Source organism: Sarcophilus harrisii, chromosome 6 (genome assembly GCF_902635505.1).
Source record: "Sarcophilus harrisii chromosome 6, mSarHar1.11, whole genome shotgun sequence".
Classification (NCBI taxonomy): Eukaryota; Metazoa; Chordata; class Mammalia; order Dasyuromorphia; family Dasyuridae; genus Sarcophilus; species Sarcophilus harrisii.
Genome location: NC_045431.1, coordinates 250,438,427 through 250,457,618, shown reverse-complemented (window position 1 = coordinate 250,457,618; position 19,192 = coordinate 250,438,427). Strand labels below are relative to the sequence as shown.

The 19,192-nt window shown below is 32.9% G+C and overlaps 1 protein-coding gene across 1 annotated transcript; it reads right to left on the bottom strand.

Moving 5' to 3' along the window:
* Positions 1-8,495: 8,495 nt before the first annotated feature.
* Positions 8,496-9,437, bottom strand: LOC100914074 (olfactory receptor 1102-like). Its single transcript, XM_023506429.2, has one exon. It carries the CDS (start codon positions 9,435-9,437, stop codon positions 8,496-8,498), a length of 942 nt encoding a protein of 313 aa, XP_023362197.2.
* Positions 9,438-19,192: the final 9,755 nt, after the last annotated feature.

Here is a 19,192-nt window from a genome sequence, read left to right as displayed (position 1 = left end):
AGGAACTGATTCAACCGTTCTGGAAATCAATTTGGAAATATGCTGACAAGGCTATCAACTGGGCATACCCTTTGATCCAGCAGAGTTTTTACTGGGTTTGTATCCTAAAAAAATCATAAAGGAGGAAAAGGGATCCACATGTGTAAAAATGTTTGTAGAAGTCCTTTTTGTAGTGGTAAGAAAATGGAAACTGAATGGATGCCCATCAGTTAGAGAATGGCTAAACAAGTTATGATATATGAATGCTATGTAATATTATTGTTTTATAAGTAATGATCAGCAGGATTTCAGAGAAGCCTGGAGAGACTTACATGAACTGATGTGAAGTGAAATGAGGAGGACCAGGAGATCATTATACATGGCAACAGTAAGATTATATGATGATCAATTCTGATGGACATGGCTGTCGTCAACAATGAGGTGATTCAGACAGCTTCCAATGGCCTTGTGATGAACTTTGAAAAAAAACATCTGCACCTAGAGAGAGGACAGTGGCAACTGAATGTGGACCACAATATAGTATTTGTACTCTTTTTGTTGTTGTTTCCTTGCATTTTGTTTTCTTTTTCATTTTGTTTTCCATTTTGATTTGATTTTTCTTGTGCATCATGATATTTGTGGAAATATGTTTAGAAGAATATGTGTTTAATATATTGGATCACTTGCTGACTGAGAGAGAGGATGGAGGGAAGAGAGGGAAACAATTAGAATACAAGGTTTTGTAGGGGTGAATATTGAAAATTATCCATGTACACATTTGGAAAATAAAAAAAAAATCTTTAATTAAAAACAATTAAAAGTCCCCACTTTTAAGGAGATCTCACTCTAATGGGAAGACAATATAGAAATACATATGCACAAACTATATATGCTGTGACACATCAGAGATAATCACATAAGAAAAGCTTTAACATTAAAGACAATCAAAAAAGACTTCCTGTACAATGTAGGATTTTCACTGTTTTTATGGAAAGCCAAAATTTGAAGATGAGAAGGGAGAGCATTTTTAAAAAGAAATATTGAATTTATCCTGTGATGAACAACAAAGACACACATATTATTGCAAAGTGTATACAGGTGGGGAAAATGTTTCAGAAGACTGGAAAGGAAGGACCAGTTTAGGTAATGCAAAGTCTAAAAATCAAAGGATTTTGAATTTGATCCTGAAAATAATAGGAAGTCATGAGGGTTAAAAATAGTTTTTCAGTTCCTGAAAAAAAAAGGTGGTGATACTCCAGCCTGATACCTTCATAGGACTATTGTGTAGACAGAATGGAAATCAACAACTACAACTACTTTATAGTAGCATACATATACAACGTGATATTTGCTAATTATAGCCTTGTTCAAGTCACATAATTTCTTTATACTTTACTTTCTAAATTGTAAAATTAGGGAAGTAGACTGGATGACCCCCCAAGTGTCCTCTCATATAAATTTATGATGTCTGATTTTAAATCTATATCTATATATATATATATATATATATATATATATATATATATATTTTGATCCTTCAGTTTCTTCATCTGTAACATGGTTATAGCATTCCATGAATTCTCTATCCTACCAGCTTTGTGGAATTATTACCTTCCAAGGCCCATGCTTCTTCACCTATAAAATAAGTTGTAATTCAATGATCAAATATAATAGTATATGTATATGTATATTATATATAAATATATAAATTTATAATTGATGTATTCTAGATATACTAGTTGTTACTTTACATCATCTACATTTCCACTTCTCTTTAATAAGAGAAAATTGTGGTAGATAAAATTTTAAGGTCCTTTTTTAGCACAAACTACATACTTCCATGATCCTCCTTATTTTCTTTGCGTTACAATAATTATTCAGCTTAGAAAAGTAGAGCTGTCTTTGTTTAATTACATATTGATTGTTTTATGAAGAAGGTCTGTGGTAAACTTTTTGAACACTGATTCTTCTTAGCATGATGGGTATCCACTGGGTTTACAGAAACGAACTTTCAAATAGTTTTTAACTTAACAAAGATTGCATTTAAGTGCAATTTATTACATTTATACATCATTTACAATGTGCAAGATACTTTGTTTCAGTGCTGGGTAAAAATCTGACTGAATTTTATACTATTGCCTTGGGTAATCAAACCAATCCTCCCATCTTTAGTAGAAATCAAATCTCAGGGAGGTAGAAGGCTAAGTAGAAACTAAATAGGCAGAACTGAATGACTGGATAGGTTCAATTTGAATGGTTTGAGAATCTAAGTCTAACTACTTTTAGACTAATCTAAATACCAGGCCACATCTAAAACAAGGTATAACTTCTCAGTCAAACATTAAAAACTCCAGGTTTCTATATAGAAACCAGAAAAGTAAAGTTTCTTCTTAATCACAAATTCAGGATTCTTTCCCCTACAAATTATTGTGCTTTCTGGGGAAATTATTGAAAATATATCTTGATGAACCAAATCAGTTCCAATAGAGCAGTAATGAACTTAACCAGCTGCATTCAGGGAAAGAACTCTGGGAGATGACTATGAACCACTACATAGATTCCCAATCCCACTATTTTTGTCTGCCTGCATTTTTGATTTCCTTCACAGGCTAATTGTACACTATTTCGAAGTCTCACTCTTTTTATATAGCAAATTAACTGTTTGAATGTGCATACATATATTGTATTTAATTTATACTTAACATATTTAACATGTATTGGTCAACTTGCCATCTGAGGGAAGGGGTAGAGGGAAGGAGGGAAAAAGTTGGAACAAAAGGATTTGCAACTGTCAATGCTGAAAAATTACCTATGAATATGTCTTGTAAATAAAAAGGTATAAAACACACACACATACATACATACATATGTATATATGTATACATATGTATGTATGTATGTATATATCATGACAGTGCAGTTAGATGGTGCAGTGGATAGAGTGGAGTCAAGATGACCTTAATTCAAATACAACGTCAGACACTGCTAGCTCTGTGATATTGGGCAATTCACTTAAACCCAATTGCTTCACAAATAGTAATAATAATTATCATTACAGTTAAAATTATAATTATCATGAAATGTATATTTTTAAATTTCTATTAACTCACTTCTAGAGAATTATATCTCCAATAAGAAGAAATTTAAGAGAGATAAATTTAGTCTTACATTTATATACAAAAAGAAGTGTGAAATAGAAGGGAATTTATTTAGTACCTAATATATGTTAAGCATTGTTGTTAAATGTTAATCTTTTTCTAATCCTCAGAACCAATAAAACAACCATCTTTATAGGTATTTATGAAAGAGATGACAATTTAGTTCTGTGATATCAAGTGAGATGCTTCCAAAACGCACAGTGGATATCAAACAGTAGGCACTATAAAATGTTTCTTTCCTCCCTTCTTTCCTTAACGATTCGGTTAAACAAGCATTTAACAATCAATTGACAAATTATTTTTCTTTCTCCTCAATATCTTTATTCTTTTCTCTCCCTTAGCCATAAAGTACCTTCTCACCTGGAGAATTATAGCAATCTTAAATAATCACCCTGTTTCAAGTATCTCTTAATTATGAAGTTAATTAATTGACTGTTAGGTCCAATTGATTGATCAAGTGGCATGGTAAACAATGAGGCAAACACAAAGAAAGGCAATCCAATTGGTCAAGAATTTGACCAAGGCAACTTAACCTCCAGATTTTAGAGGACTTTATCCATTTCTTTTTCAGTTCTCCCAATGATTTACATCAGTAAGAAATATAAATGTGCTCTAGGAGCTGATACTTCATTTTAAATAATTTTAATGAAATTTTTCCAATACTTTCATACATAAGTGAACTATTTGTCTAAAAGAAACACAGAATTACAAGCACTCCTATGACAATGAACTACTCATAAATTGAAAATAGCCTTTGGATATCATCATCTTTAGTTTCTTCTACTTGCTACTTTAATTTCTTTTAGTTAAGTGGAAAAACAATAAAATGGTCCATCTCCCACTGCTTCTTCCCATTAAATGCCTCGTGAAATGCTTTTTCTAATTGAATTAAGGCTAAATATGAAATCAGCTCCTCCATACCCTTCACTGACCTCTCCATGGAGACTTCCAGTCATAATTTGTTGAGAATTGAACAGCTAGATGATCCTGGAAATAGTTTCAGACTTGGAGTCAGAAATACCTAAATTAAAACCAGGCCTCTGCATGATGGAGGCCACAGTAACAACTACATTTTCTATTAGGACAGTTAATTGGCACAATAGATAAGAGTAGTTGAGTCAGAAAGAATCATCTTCATGAGTTAAACTCGAGCCCCATCTATGTCACGCTAGGCAAGCCACTTAACCCAGTTTGTCTTAGCTTTCTCATCTATAAAATATTCTGGAAAAGAAACTGGCAAACTCTATCATCTTTGCCAAGGAAACCCAAATAGGCTCACAAAGAGTTGGACACAATTGAAAAATTACTTTACAACAAAAGCCTCCTAGGTTCCTTGAATTGTGAGGAACCTGAAAAGGGAGCCTGGTGTCATCTCATGAAAAACTTTAAATAAGTGCACCAGGACTGTGTGATTCTCCCACACTTGTTACTTGAGAAACTGAAGAAAATCTTGGAATCAAGCAAATTTTCTATTAAAAAGGCCCCTTGCTGATATTACTGCAAGATGACTCAATGGCATTGTGCATTAAGAAGTGCACATTGAAAATTTCTTCCCTGATAATGTGGAATGTTGGAGGGGATGGGAGCAAACAGAGACACTGATACATTGTTGGTGGAATTGTGAATACATCCAACCATTCTGGAGAGCAATTTGAAACTATGCTCAAAAAGTTATCAAACTGTGCATACCCTTTGATCCAGCAGTGCTACTACTGGGCTTATATCCCAAAGAGATCATAATGAAGGGAAAGGGATCTGTATGTGCACGAATGTTTGTGGCAGCCCTCTTTGTAGTGGCCAGAAACTGGAAACTGAGTGGATGACCATAAATTGAAGAATGGCTGAATAAATTGTGGTATATGAATATTATGGAATATTATTGTTCGGTAAGAAATGACCAACAGGATGATTTCAAAGAGGCCTGGAGAGACTTATATGAACTGATGCTGAGTGAAACGAGCAGGGCCAGGAGATTATTATATACTTCAACAACAATACTATATGATGACCAGTTCTGATGGACCTGGCCGTCCTCAGCAATGAGATGAATCAAATCAGTTCCAATGGAGCAGTAAAGAACTGAACCAGCTACACCCAGTGAAAGAACTTTGGGAGATGACAATTGTACAATATTTCAGAGTCTGATTCTTTTTGTACATCAAAATAACGTTTTGGTCATGTATACTTATTGTGTATCTAATTTATATTTTAATATATTTAACATCTACTGGTCATCCTGCCATCTAGGGAAGGGGGTGGGGGGAAAGAGGGGAAAAATTGGAACAAGAGGTTTGGCAGTTGTCAATGCTGTAAAGTTACCCATACATATAACCTGTAAATAAAAGGCTATTAAAATAAAAGAAAAAAAAAGAAAAAAAAATTACTTCCCTATACTTTTTCTGAAAGAGAATCCCATGTTCAGCTTACCCTCTGTCACATAGTAGTTTCTTAATAAATGCTAATCAAATGAATAAAATAGACCACCATAAGCAACTGTTTTAGAGTAGAATAATTCCTCTAGTGGCTAGGAAAAACAGTAGACAGAGGGGCAGCTAGATGGTATAATACAGAGAGTGCTGGGTCTGGAGTCAAGAAGATTCATTTTCTGGAGTTCAAATCTGGCCTTAAACACTAACAATTGGGTGACCCTAGACATGTCAGTAAACCATTTTTGTCTCAGTTTCCTCATATATAAAATGAGCTAGAAAGGAAAATGGCAAACTATTTCACTTTATTTGCCAATGGAACCCCATATTGGATGATTAAAATTGGATATGACTCAAAAAAATTCAATAATAAAAGTAGATAGATTGCTAGTGAGGACATCAAGACAATGTGAGTACAAATTCTGCCTCAGATATTTACTAGCTGAATGATCCTGCACAAGTCTTTTAAACTCACTATTTCAGTGTTAGTGTCCATAAAATGGAAATAACAAAAGCTCCTATTCATGACATTTCCTGAATACTGAGTGAGATAACATATGGAAAACGTATTGCAAAACTTAGTTGATATTCAAATGCATTAGGATCTTTGGGAGTACTGGAATACTATATCTGATTGCAGAAAATAAGGAAATGTTCCTAGTTAATGTGTCCTTGCTGATGGCAAATCCAAGTATGTTCCAAAAGTGATGACATTTCCATAGGATCAACTGGAAACTAGGAAAGAGAGGTATAATATCAAAGGGTTCTAATCACGGTTAAAATGACATTTAAAACTATAATTTTGGAGGGCAGAGCCAAGATGGCAGAGAGGACACATGCGTTTTTCTGAAGTCTCCTCTACTCTCAAATTATTTTATGAAATTCTGAATTAGTGCTTGACTGTCAGAAGCCACGAATATTGGGAGTACAACACATTACCAACAGAAGATAATTTTGAAATTCATCAGATAAAGTTTGTTTTTGCTTGGTGAGGGATGAAACAGGGCTAAACGAGGCAAATACTCAGGCAGGTAGGTAGTGAGAGCACTGAGAAAAGCTCACACTGAGCAGACTGGAGGGGAGCAGGGTATGGTCTCTGCTGGTGGAAAATCTGTGGGGAGAACTCTACCACAGTATGAGCCACTCTGCCCTGGCAGCAAGCCAGTAGATCAGCAGAGAAACTATAAATACAGAGAGTAAAGACCAAGAATAAAGACTAAGGACTTTTGCTTATCCTGACTCCAGCTGATTCTAAAGTATCCAGGGTGCTAATGCAGTTTTCCCAATATTGAACCACCCTGCATTCTTAGTATAAATTCTACTTGGTCATGATGTATTATCCTGGTGTTAACTTTCTGTACTCTCTTTGCTAATATCTTATTTAAGATTGTTGCATCAATATTCATTAAAGAAATTGGTATATAATTTTATATTATATAAATGATATAAATGGTCTATAGACCAACCTGGTTTAGTTATCAGTACCATATGTATATCATAAAAGGAATTTGTTAGGATTCCTTATTTACCTATTTTTGAAATATTTTGCATAGTATTGAAATTAATTGTTTTTTAAATGTTTGGTATAATTCAAATGTAAATCCAATTGGCCCTGGAGATTTTTTTCTTAGGGAACTGATTAATAGTTGGTTCTATTTATTTTTCTAAAATGGGATTATTTAAATAATTCATTTCCTCTTCTGTTAACCCTGGCAAACTATATTTTATATGTTCCCCTTAGATTATCAAATTTATTAACACATATTTGGGCAAAATTACTCATAATCATTGCTCTAATTTCCTTTTATTGGTGGAAAGTTCTCCCTTTTCATTTTTGACACTAATAATATGATTTTCTTTTTTCCTTTTTCTAATGAAATTAACTAAAGTTTTATCTATTTTGATGTTTTTTTTCATAAAACCAATTTTAATTTTATTTATTAATTCAATAGTTTGCTTACTTTCAATTTTTATTTATCTCCTCTTTTATTTTAGAATATCAAATTTGTTATTTATTTAGAGTTTTTGATTTGTTCTTTTGTGAGGCTTTTAGTTGCAAGCCCAATTCTTTGATCTCCTCTTTTTCTATTTTATGCAAGTAAGCCTCCCTCCATGCCAGATTGAAAAAGATACTTTTTTTGGAGATCTTCCAAATTATCTTCTGCTGGAAATTTGTAACACTTCAGATATCTGTGGATTCTGTCACTCCAAATCCAATTCAAAGTTGTGATTTACTGTCAATTTGAGGGATACTGGGAGAGCTCAGAAAAAGATGTGTCTCCTCTCTGCCATCTTGTCTCCAATCCTCCCTCCTTGGAATGACTTTAAATAAAAGACTGTAGAAGTTTTATTTTGTTATAAAGACAAAGAGTCAATAAAGGTGGGTTTTTGGGTATTTTTGTTGTTATTGCTGTTGTTGTTTTTGGTAGGAGAATTTCCTCAGAAGATTTCTTCTTCAGGAAGACTAATTTGTCAGTTTAATACAGGATACATGTGAGAAAGGATAAACAAAATACAAGTTAAATTGTGAGTGTGTCTCAATATTTACAGTAATAAGTAAATGAGGGGCTGGTATAGGATAATGACCATAAGATAAATGGAATCATGAACAAAGATGTGAAATATATGATCTTAATAATAATAGTTTGTCTTTATAAATATTTTACTGTTTGTGAATTACTTTACACATATTATCACATTTAATTCTCACAACAATGCTTTCAGATAAATGCTATATTATCCCCATTTTAGAGATGGAAACACTATATTTGAGAGAAAGATGCAATTGACCTAAGAGTATACACTTAATATGTGTCTGAGGATAAACTTGAACTTCAAATTTTCTAACTCCAAGTCCAACACAGTATATAGTTTACCACTTAGCACCCTAGGTGAAGTATAACCTTCATTTCCCTTTTTTTGGTATTTATTTCTAAAATGGAAAAGATATATTATGGGTTCTCTCCAAAAATTTTTTTAATGCCTCCTTCACATCTTTGTTCCTCAGGCTGTAAATAATGGGGTTTAACATGGGAATCACAATGGTATAAAATACAGATACCACCATGTCATGGCTCAGAGAGTAGCTGGAAGAGGGCCTCAGGTACATGAAGAGGATAGTGCCATGGTAAATGGCTACCCCAGTCATATGGGAACCACAGGTAGAGAAGACTTTTTTTCTTCCTTCAGCTGAGCGGATTCTCAGAATGGCAGCCATGATGAAGCCATAAGAAACCAGGACAATCAGGATGGTAAAGATTTCAATTGAGCTCACAAAAGTGAAAAGCAGCAGTTCATTGACATGAGTATCAGAACAGGAAATGGCCAGGAGTGGAGGGATATCACAGAAGATGTGTCTGATTACGTTGGATGCACAAAAGGATAAATTAAATGTAGCAACAGTATGTAAAATGGCATGTGACACACCCCCTACATATGAACCAATAATCAGAGGCACATAAACTTGTGGAGACATGATGGCTGAGTAAAGCAGTGGATTACAGATTGCAATGTAGCGGTCATATGCCATAGCAGCCAAAAGAAAACATTCAGTGGTCCCAAAAGTAACAAAGAGGAGCATTTGGGTAACACAACCAGAAAAAGAAATAGCTTTATTCTCTGCTAGGAAATTGACCAACATCTTAGGTGTGATAACTGAGGAGTAGCAAGCATCCAAGAAAGATAAAACACTAAGGAAATGGTACATGGGGGTATGGAGTCGGGAATCAATCACAACTAACACAACTAATCCCAGATTTCCCACTAGTGTAAAGAGATAGATTGCAAGGAATAGCAGGAAGAGGAAGATCTGCAGCTCAAATCGGTCTGTGAAGCCAATTAGGACAAACATGGTGACCATGGTGTCGTTAGCCATGATTTCTTTTTTATTTATCCAACTCTGGGAATAACAAGAGAGTTGCTACTATAAGTGAAATTTGCTATATTCTGTTATATTCTAGAAATTCTATATGTCACTGTAGGAATTATGCTAACATTGAGATAAGTTTCTTTAAAGCCTTCTCTTATAATAGAAAATAAACTTCTTCAACCCCTTATGAATGCTTATTGAAAGCTTGGATTTTAAATGAAATGATGAACCCATGATCCTTTTTCCAAAGCTAAATAGGATCATGTAGTAATATAGTATAGGTAAATTCTACCTACAAAAAATTGTTTTTAAAATACTTCAAGAAGAATTATTCTTCCATAAAGAAAGTCTTTATGGATAAGCCTGGACTTTGTTATTATTGAAAGTCACTTATATTCTCTAAAAATTCTGTGCAGTTTTTAATATTTTCTAATGGCCATCGTGCTTGTGAGTACTTGTTCAGACCCTAGAGAAAATAATTAAATGCATGGGATTGAATTCTGTTCCGATTCTTTATTATCTGTAGACAGCCTGTGAAGTCAATGTTTATTATTATTATTATTTTCTGATACAAAATTTAAATTAAAGGCTGATAGGTCTTAATACCCGACAGAATGTTAAGATCTGTTTAAGGACATCAACTCAATTTTGCCTGTACATGAATCCACTAAATATAACCAACCAAGGATTGTCTGTATTTCATTTGAAGATAACCAATGAGGAGTATTAGGAGAATGTTCTTTACAAATAGACTTATCTACAAGTTTCATCATTGTTTTTAATTCTAATATTCAAAATCAACTGGGGAAAAATGTATGACCACTTTCATATGATCATTATATCCAGAAAGATAGCTACTCTACCCTTCCAAAAATTATTTTTAACAGAATATAAATTTCTAATGTCAAAAAATTTTCTCATATTATGTTTTCTAATTCTCACCATTCTTGTTGCACTCCTTTGGATTCCCTCTGGCTTGTCAAAATCCTCAAAATATGACATCAAGAAGTAAACACAAAACTGCAGCTTTGGTTTATAGAAGTATCAGAAAATAGTAAGACCATTTTTTATCTTGACACTATTCCTTTTTGTAATGTGACGTATGAGATCTGGAAGAAATATTAGAACATAAAAAAATCTTACTTTTTAATATTGTATGTATAAATTACATGCACATCTATATTAAGAAAAAATTGTAATTTTGCTTAAAGCAATGCCATGAGGCACATGTTTTAACTATTATTATGTTTGTGTTATGACTGATGATGAAAATGAGTTAAAAGGAATAGGTGAATAGTCTCAAGCTATTCAAATGGACAATATGAAAGAAACCCAGAGTGAAAACACCTTCTCTATGTTCTAGTATCTAGTAATTGTTTAATAAATGCTTGCTGACTATCTTCCAGCACAGAACCTGTTCTGTGCTACTCAGTGACCTTAGAAAACACAGTAAAGTTTCTACCTCACAGATTTTATTATGTAACTTTGGGAAAATCATAGTTTCTTGGATCTCTTCAATTTTAAGATGAAAATGCTAAACTGATAGTAAAGGTTTTTGTTTCTACAAAGTCTTCTTACCTCATGGTAACTCTCTCAAAAAATAGGAAATGTAATTAGGTATTCAAATTTGGTAATCTTCAAATAGAGTGCATGTTCATTTTTGCATCTTACAAAATACCTAATGAAGGTTCAGAGTCTGGCACATAATACTCATTATATTATTGTTGGTTAACTGACATTGAACCTCACTAAGTATTTGTTCAATGAATGAATATATGAAAATAAGCCTGATCAAAATGACTTAATTCTATTCACCTAAATACATATACATGGTCAAAAGAATGAAATTGCATAATAAAAAGAAAATTAGATTATTCATTCTTATAATGTGCTATACCAAGAAGATAATTGTGATAAAGGATATACCCAAGCTGAGAATTAGAAAGGTACTATACTAATTCTTAGATCAGATCTAATTTAAAAATTGTCCATCCTACCTGTGGAATAAGAGAAAAGAAATTGTAGGTTGAATAGATTATGAGTGTCATGTATTTAAACCACTTATATGTATTTTCTCCCAGTTATTCAGTGTCTCGATGGGGAATAGTCCTGGAGGGATATAGCTCAATCATCTTCAGGGATAAAGAAGCACTTACAATTTGTAAACAAATGAGTAAGTTGATTTTTTAGGAAATTAGTGTACATATTGAGAATTACTTCCTGAAGGACCTCTCCTTTTCCTGGGTTATGAAACAGAATAATTATTTAACAGAAATGTGTATAGTGGAAGAACATTAGTTAGGCAATCAATAAAATAATTTGAGTTTTAGGCATATCAACACCCATTTGTTTATGTGAGATCATGAATGTAGAATATATGTTCTTTTCCCATGAGATTGTTTATTTGAAAACAAAGAGATAATATTATCCACCATATTATCTTGAAAGAATTCAGACATTTCTTTAATGTAATAATATCTCTGGAGTTCTTTCAATTCTTCCATTTTTTTCTTATCACAGAATGGAAGCAACTCTGAGTCTCCAAAAACATGTCAATGCAATAAAAGTTCCAAATGGTCTTGAGAAGTTTTAAACAGGAGACTAATGGCAAATGTTGCCAAGTCTTGATATCTTATCTTCAGATTAGCTAAACAATGAAGATTTTTTAAGCATTGTAGAGTGTGGTTCCCAAATATCTTTGCAATCTTATTACATATGACCATCAGTTTTACAAAAATTATGTTGGAGATATTTTAAAATCTCTTGCATGAGCACAATAGTGATAAGTCAAAGAGATTGATATACTAAAATATCCTTCAATAATAATTGTTATATAATGAGATGATTCAGGTCAATCCCAATAGACTTGTGATGGAGAGAGCCATCTTCATAAATTGTTCATCAATTTTGAGAATTAGGACTATGGAAACTGAATGTAGATTAAACAAAGTATTTTCATTTTGTTGTTATTGTTTGCTTGGTTGTTTTTTTTTTCTCTCAATTTTTCCTTTTTTGATCTGATTTTTTTCTTGTGCAGCATAATAAATATTGAAATGTGTTTAGAAGAATTGAACATATTTAGCCTGTTTTAGATTACTTTGCTATCTAGGAGAAGTGAGAAGGAGGGAAAATATGGAATATTATTGTTCTATAAGTATATGTCAGCAAGATGATTTTAGAGAAGCTTGGAGAGGCTTATATGAACTGATGGTAAATGAAGTGCGCTGAACCAGATCATTGTACATGGTAACAGGAAGATTATACAACAATCATTTCTGATGAACATGACTATTTCCAACAATGAGATAATTGAGGCCATTTCCAATGATCTTGTGATCAAGAATGCCATCTACATCCAGAGAGAGGACTGTGGGAACTGAATGTGAATCACAACATAATGTTCTCACTCTTTTTGTTTTTGTTTGCTTGCATTTTCTTTTCTTACTCATTTTCTTTCCTTTTGATCTGATTTTTCTTTGTAGCAAGATAACTGTATAAATGTTTATGCATATTGTATTTAACATATATTTTACCATATTTGACATATATTAGATCATGTAATGTTCTCTACTCTAAAATATAATCATTCTCTGGGAGTAGATTTCTTGGGGAGCTTCTGGAGGCAGCCTTAGTTTCAGTTTAGTATAATAATCACCTCAAATGCAGCCAGCTGTTAAAAGTTCAGATCCTTTGTTATCTCTGGCTTTTGAATCTCCTTCCATGGGCCTGGTTAGTTTTAATAGAGGTCTATCTTTCTCTTTGGTTCTGAGAGCTCCGCTGCTAGTCCTTTGTCTCTTCCAGCTTCAGCCTCTCCTCCTCCAAATCTTCAGCCAGCAGAAAGGTAGAAGAAGGAATGAATCTGTCTTGCCTCCAAGAGTGGGCTTCTGGGTGTCTGTGGTTTTGTGGGAACTCCTTGCTTATATTCTGTACACTGAGTATGCTCCAATCATTACATCACTAAGAAACTATTATTTGTTGTAGGATTAAATCAATGCTAACCATTAATTAATTAATTAACCATTGTCTCCTCAATTCCATTGAATATCTCGTTTCAAGTTCTGGCCCATAACATCTCCTTTTAGGATCAGAACAATTCCACTGTCTTAGTACCTTGTAAGAATCATAAAACGGTCGCTTGCCATCTAGGGGAGGGGTGGGGGAAAGAAGGGGAAAATCTGGAACACAAGGCTATGCAAGGGTCAATGTTGAAAAATTATACATACATATGTTTTGAAAATAAAAATCTTTCAAAAATTATATTTTATTTATATATATAAATAATATACTATTTATATTAAAAACTATTATAAAACATGATAACTATAGCAATAAGGCAGTATGGTAAGGAGTAGAAAGAAATCTGAACTACAAGTCAGTAAGAAACACATATGAATCCAATTTCTGATATATTTTATATTTTATTGGGTATTCATAAAACCAAATCTTACTTTTATTAATTAGTTTAATAGATTTCTTAATTTTAATTTTCCTAATTTCTCCTTTGAGTTTCAGGATTTCTAATTTAGCATATAATTGGGAATTTTTTTCCAAGTGATTTTAATTGCATGACAAATTCCATAATCTCCTCTTTCTCTGTTTTTTTTTTTTTCCCCATGACTAGAGATACAAAATTTTCCCTCAGAACTGCTTTGGTTGTATCTCATAGGTTTTGTTATGTTGTCTCATTATTGTTCTCTTCAATGAAATTATGGATCGTTCCTATGATTTGTTGTTTGATCCCACTATTTTTTAGTCTTAAATTATTTAATTTACAATTGATTTTTAGTCTGCTTTTCCCTGATCCCTAACTGAATATGATTTTTGTTGCATTTACTATTTCTGACTTTCTGCATTTGACTGTAAGATTTTTATGCCCTAATAAATTGTCAATTTTTTGTGTACATTCCATGTATTGCTGAGAAAAAGGTGTATTTCTTTCTATTCCTATTCAGTTTTCTCTAGAGGTTATTATATGTAGATTTTCTAGGATTCTATTAATTTTCCTAATTTCTTTCTTCTTTATTTTGTGGTTAGGTTTGTGTGATTCTGAGAGGGAAAAATCATGGTTCCCCACTAGAATAGTTTTGCTTTTTATTTCTACTTGTAACTAGCTTAATTTTTTTCTAGGAATTTGTTTGATTTGTCTCTTGGTGCAGTTAGTATAGTTACTACTTCAATGTGTATAGTACCCTTTATCAAGATATACTTTTCTTCCTTATTTCTTTTAATTAGATCTATTTTTCCATGCTTCCCTCAAGTTCTGTGTTTATAGAGGAACTTTTCTATTTATTTCTGTTTTTTTCAATGGAAATATTTGAAAGTCTCTTACTTCACTGAAAATCAGTCAGCTCCTCTGAAAGATGATTCCAAGTCTCACTGGGTAATTAATTTTTGGTTATAATCCTAAATCCTTCACTTTCAGCAATATGGTATTGCAATCCCTTTGATCCTTTAATGTAGAAAAAGATGCCAGATATTGGCTAATACTGACTGTTGCTCCTTGATATTTGAATTGTTTGTGTCTGGCAGCTTGCAGTATTTTTCCTTTAGATTGTAGTTTTGGGTTTTTACAAAAAATATTCCTTGGAGTTTTCCTTGTGGGATCTTTTCTCAAAGATAAATCAATCAAGTCTTTCAATGAGTATTATCCCTTTTGTTTCTAGAATATTGAGGCATTTTTCCTTAAATGAACTATTGAAGAATGCTATCCCGGCCCTTCTTTTGATCATGGACGTCCAATAGGACAATCATTTTTAAATCATCTCTTCTGGATCCATTTCCCACATCAACTCTTTTTCCAATGAGTTTCCAATGAGTTTCCAATGAGGTATATCTATGCAATTTTTCATTCTTTTTACTTTGCTTGACTGATTCCTGTTGTCATAAGGAATCATTAGGTTTCATTTGCCTCGTGGTAGTTTTTAATGTGTGATTTCTTCAGTTACCTTTTGTATCTCTTTTTCCAATTGATTAATTCTAATTTTGAAGCTACTGTTGTCTTCGATTTTTTTTTTCATTTGGCTAATTAAATGTTGTAAGGAGTTGTTTTCTTCAGTAAATTTTGTCCTTCCTTTTCCAAGCTGTTGACTCTTGCATACCTCTCATTTCTTTTCTCATTTTTCCTCTACTTCTCTTCTTTGCCTTTTAAAGTCTTTTATGAGCACTTCTAAGAAGACTCTTTGGGCTTGAGATTAATTTATATTACTCTTTGAGAAATCCTCTGTGGACATTTCATCATCACCTGAGTTGGTGTTTTGATGTTCCCTGTCACCCTTGTAGATTTCTATTGTCTGTCACTTTTTTTTTCTGTTTCTTGCTCATTTTCTTTCCAGTTCTTTTGGTATTCCCAATTTTTTTGTTTGTTTTTTTGTTTTTGTTTTTGTTTTGTTTTGCCTGGGATAAAGGGTGTGCTGTCCAAAGCTTTCTGTGAAGCTCCAAGCCTTGGCTTTGAGTGTAAGGGTCCTTTGTGTTTACAGGGATTAACTTTGCCTCTTCTTTTCCAGAAAAAGTCTGGTTCCCCAGAGTTTGTCTTCTGAGCTGGGATTTGAGGCTTCCCCACTAATATGCTCCTATATTGAGAAGGAATGAAATTCTCAGTTGCTGATTTGTTATAATTAAGATGCTCTCACTGGCTTTCACAGAGTCTATATGAACTGGGTTGAACACCCTTTTTACCCCAGTGTGACTGACTTTTCTTGCAATTTTTTCAATCTGTTTTTGAGCTGAAGAATGATTTAATTCTATCAGACTCTCTTCAGAGGCTTTGATTCATGTGGTTTTCAAGGTCAACAACCTTCCTGGCTTTATTCTGCCATCTTGGATAATCTATGAATGAAAAAAAAATCTTATTTTTCTAGAATTGAAAACAACCTAAAAGGCTTCCTAATCAAACTGCTTTTGCAATACAAAATATAATTGAATAAGTATCAGGTTTTGGGAGAGTAGTCCAGAATGTGCAGATTTTACAAAAGATGTCATCATATCCAAAAAGTGTCTTTTATACCTCATTTGCAAAATTAAAAATTATTTCAGCAGCAGACTATGGGTAAAGGGGATTTTTCCATGTCAGAGAGTGAGACCAGCATCTAAGTATTAGGGAAGAGTTTGGGCAGACACTGGTCAAGAACAAACTTACACATGTGTTATGCTTATATGCTAAACTTAATGTTGAGACCACAGGACTTGCGTATGCCTTTAGATATGCTAAGAAGACAGTCTTCGAAATTCATTTATCTTTTTGTGTGATAGGTAACACAGCATTGCCTTCATTAAAGTTCTACATTATTGTGGATAATGGAGACAGGATAGGCTCATTAAAGTTCCTGCTCCATATAATAAATGGAAGCAAATAATTAGGGGAAAAATTTATTAAGTGTTTATCATGTGCCAGGTACTATTCCAAACACTTGGCAAATTCAATCTTCTATTTTGTTGAAGGAAGATAATCATAAAAAATGGTTGAAAAAAGGGAAGGAGTAATGGTACCCTACCTGACCACTCATGACAGCTCTGTTATATGGAAAGCATCAAATAAGTCTGGAACAGGATGGACACCAGAAAGAAGTCAGTTCAATGTTACTATCTGTAAAATTAAGATAACAAAAGCTCACACCTCATAATATTTCATGAGGATCAAGTGAGATAACATATGTAAAGTGCATTGTATAACTTATCTGATATTCAAATTCATTAGGATCTTTGGATACTCTAAGACTAAATCTGACTGCAGAAAATAAATAAATGCTCCTGGTTAATGTGTCACTCCTGATGACAAATCCAAGTGTGCTCTCAAATTGATGACATTCCCATGGGATGAATTGGAAGCTAGGAAAGAGAGGCATAATATCAAAGAGTTCTAATCATTTGGTTATAATGACATTCAAACTATAATTTGTCTAATTAGTGTGTTATTTTTTCCATTGCCAGAGATTTTATGAGAAATATCATTGCAATCATTTCTTCCTGATATAATTGAACTTCTGGGAGATGACAGATCCCAAAGGTAAAGACTTTGCCATAAATCTGTCTCAATCTCTCAGCATTTCCTCTTTGTGGTAAACACAGAATACATTTTCAAAGGTAAGTTTTACAGGTATTATTTTGAATATGAAAGGGATAAATAATTCTTCTTTAAACTAGCCTTACAAATCTTTCTAAAATACAGGGTATAGGAAAAAGAAACTTGCATCTTTCTAGATCATTATTGAGCCAGAAGTAGATATACCTTTTATAATACATATAAGGCAACAAAAATAGTGCATAGAGAGCTAACTAGGATGACTTACATATGTTGAAGACTCATCATCGATAGACAGATACTCTATGATGTTGCTCAGGTTATGTAACTTCATGTTATAGGAAGTTTTTAACAGTCTAAGGAAGGAATATTAATAATGGCTTCAGATATGTAATTTCTTAGAATAGATATTAAGTGTGACTAATTATTAGATAAATTTCAGAAGAATTAAAATTGATTTGGAAAAAAGATTTCAGTACCTTCTAGGAACAAAGATTCCCCTGTGGGAAGACAGTTAAGTAAGATACCTTTTCTCAGATGAAGACTACATGTTATGCAGAGAGCCTTATTTACCACATGTTTGAGAGTTGTAGTGGCAAATGGTTGGCCTTATTTACCATTGGCCACTTCACAAATATGTAAATTTCTGAATGTAATTTTTGTTAAGTCATATTGCTAGCTTGCCAATACTTAGTGATCTATTTGGGGCTTTCTTGACAGAGATACTGCATTGACAGGCTATTTCTTTTTCTAATTATTTTTACAGATGAGGAACCTAAGATAAATTGAGGAAAGTAGCTTTCCCAGTTAGACAATTTGTAAATGTATGATGTGATTCAAACTCAGATATACTTAATTCCAGACCTATTGTTCTAGCCACTGTACCGAATAGCTACTTGAATAATTTAGACAATTTTGGAACTCTAGCCTTCCTGATGCCAAAGAAAGAAAGTTGATTCCACAAGGTCTCTCAGGAGAAACTTATAGAATTCTAAGCAAACATATGTATTTAGTATGTACTGCATTCAAAATATTGTGATAGATGCTCAGTGGGATGAGGAGAAAAGAGAGGATAATTTTTAAGTTAGATAAGATATAGTTCCTATTGACAAAGTAGCATTTGATAACACCAGTACAGAAAATTGTGAACAAAGTTCTGTTAGAGTTCAGAGAGAAATTATAAGTTGAATTGCTATAAACTAAATAAATTAAAAAAAAAACTCCTACAAAGTCATTTAAGCTTATAGAGATCATTAAAGGTTTTCTAAACAAATAGGAGTTTGTGCTAGAAAAAACTAGAGTCATTCTAGTTCAGACGAACTGTGACCCAGAGACACAGAGATTTGATTTGGTAATTAAGCTAAAAATGACAAAAGAAAGATTTGTAATCGTGTCCCCTTAATTTTGAGCCAATCCTCTATTTACTATTCCATGTTCCACCTTACATTATAAGATATATTGAAATAAATACTTTGGATCATTATATTATTATATCTCTAGACTCCCATTCCTTTTCTCTTCTCTGAAGAGAACTACAATGGTATTAAAAGGGTATAGAGAAAAGGAAATATGTAAAAATTTTCAAAAAATTAAAAGCCTGAAAGTTATTTTTTTTTATTTTTGTTTTCTAAGAAATAATTATACATAAAATTGTTAGCATTGTTGAGGACATTCACAAATTCTTTTTTTCTCTCAACAGAAAAGACAGAGCAAATAACTTTAAGCCTGATGCAGAGCTAAGGCA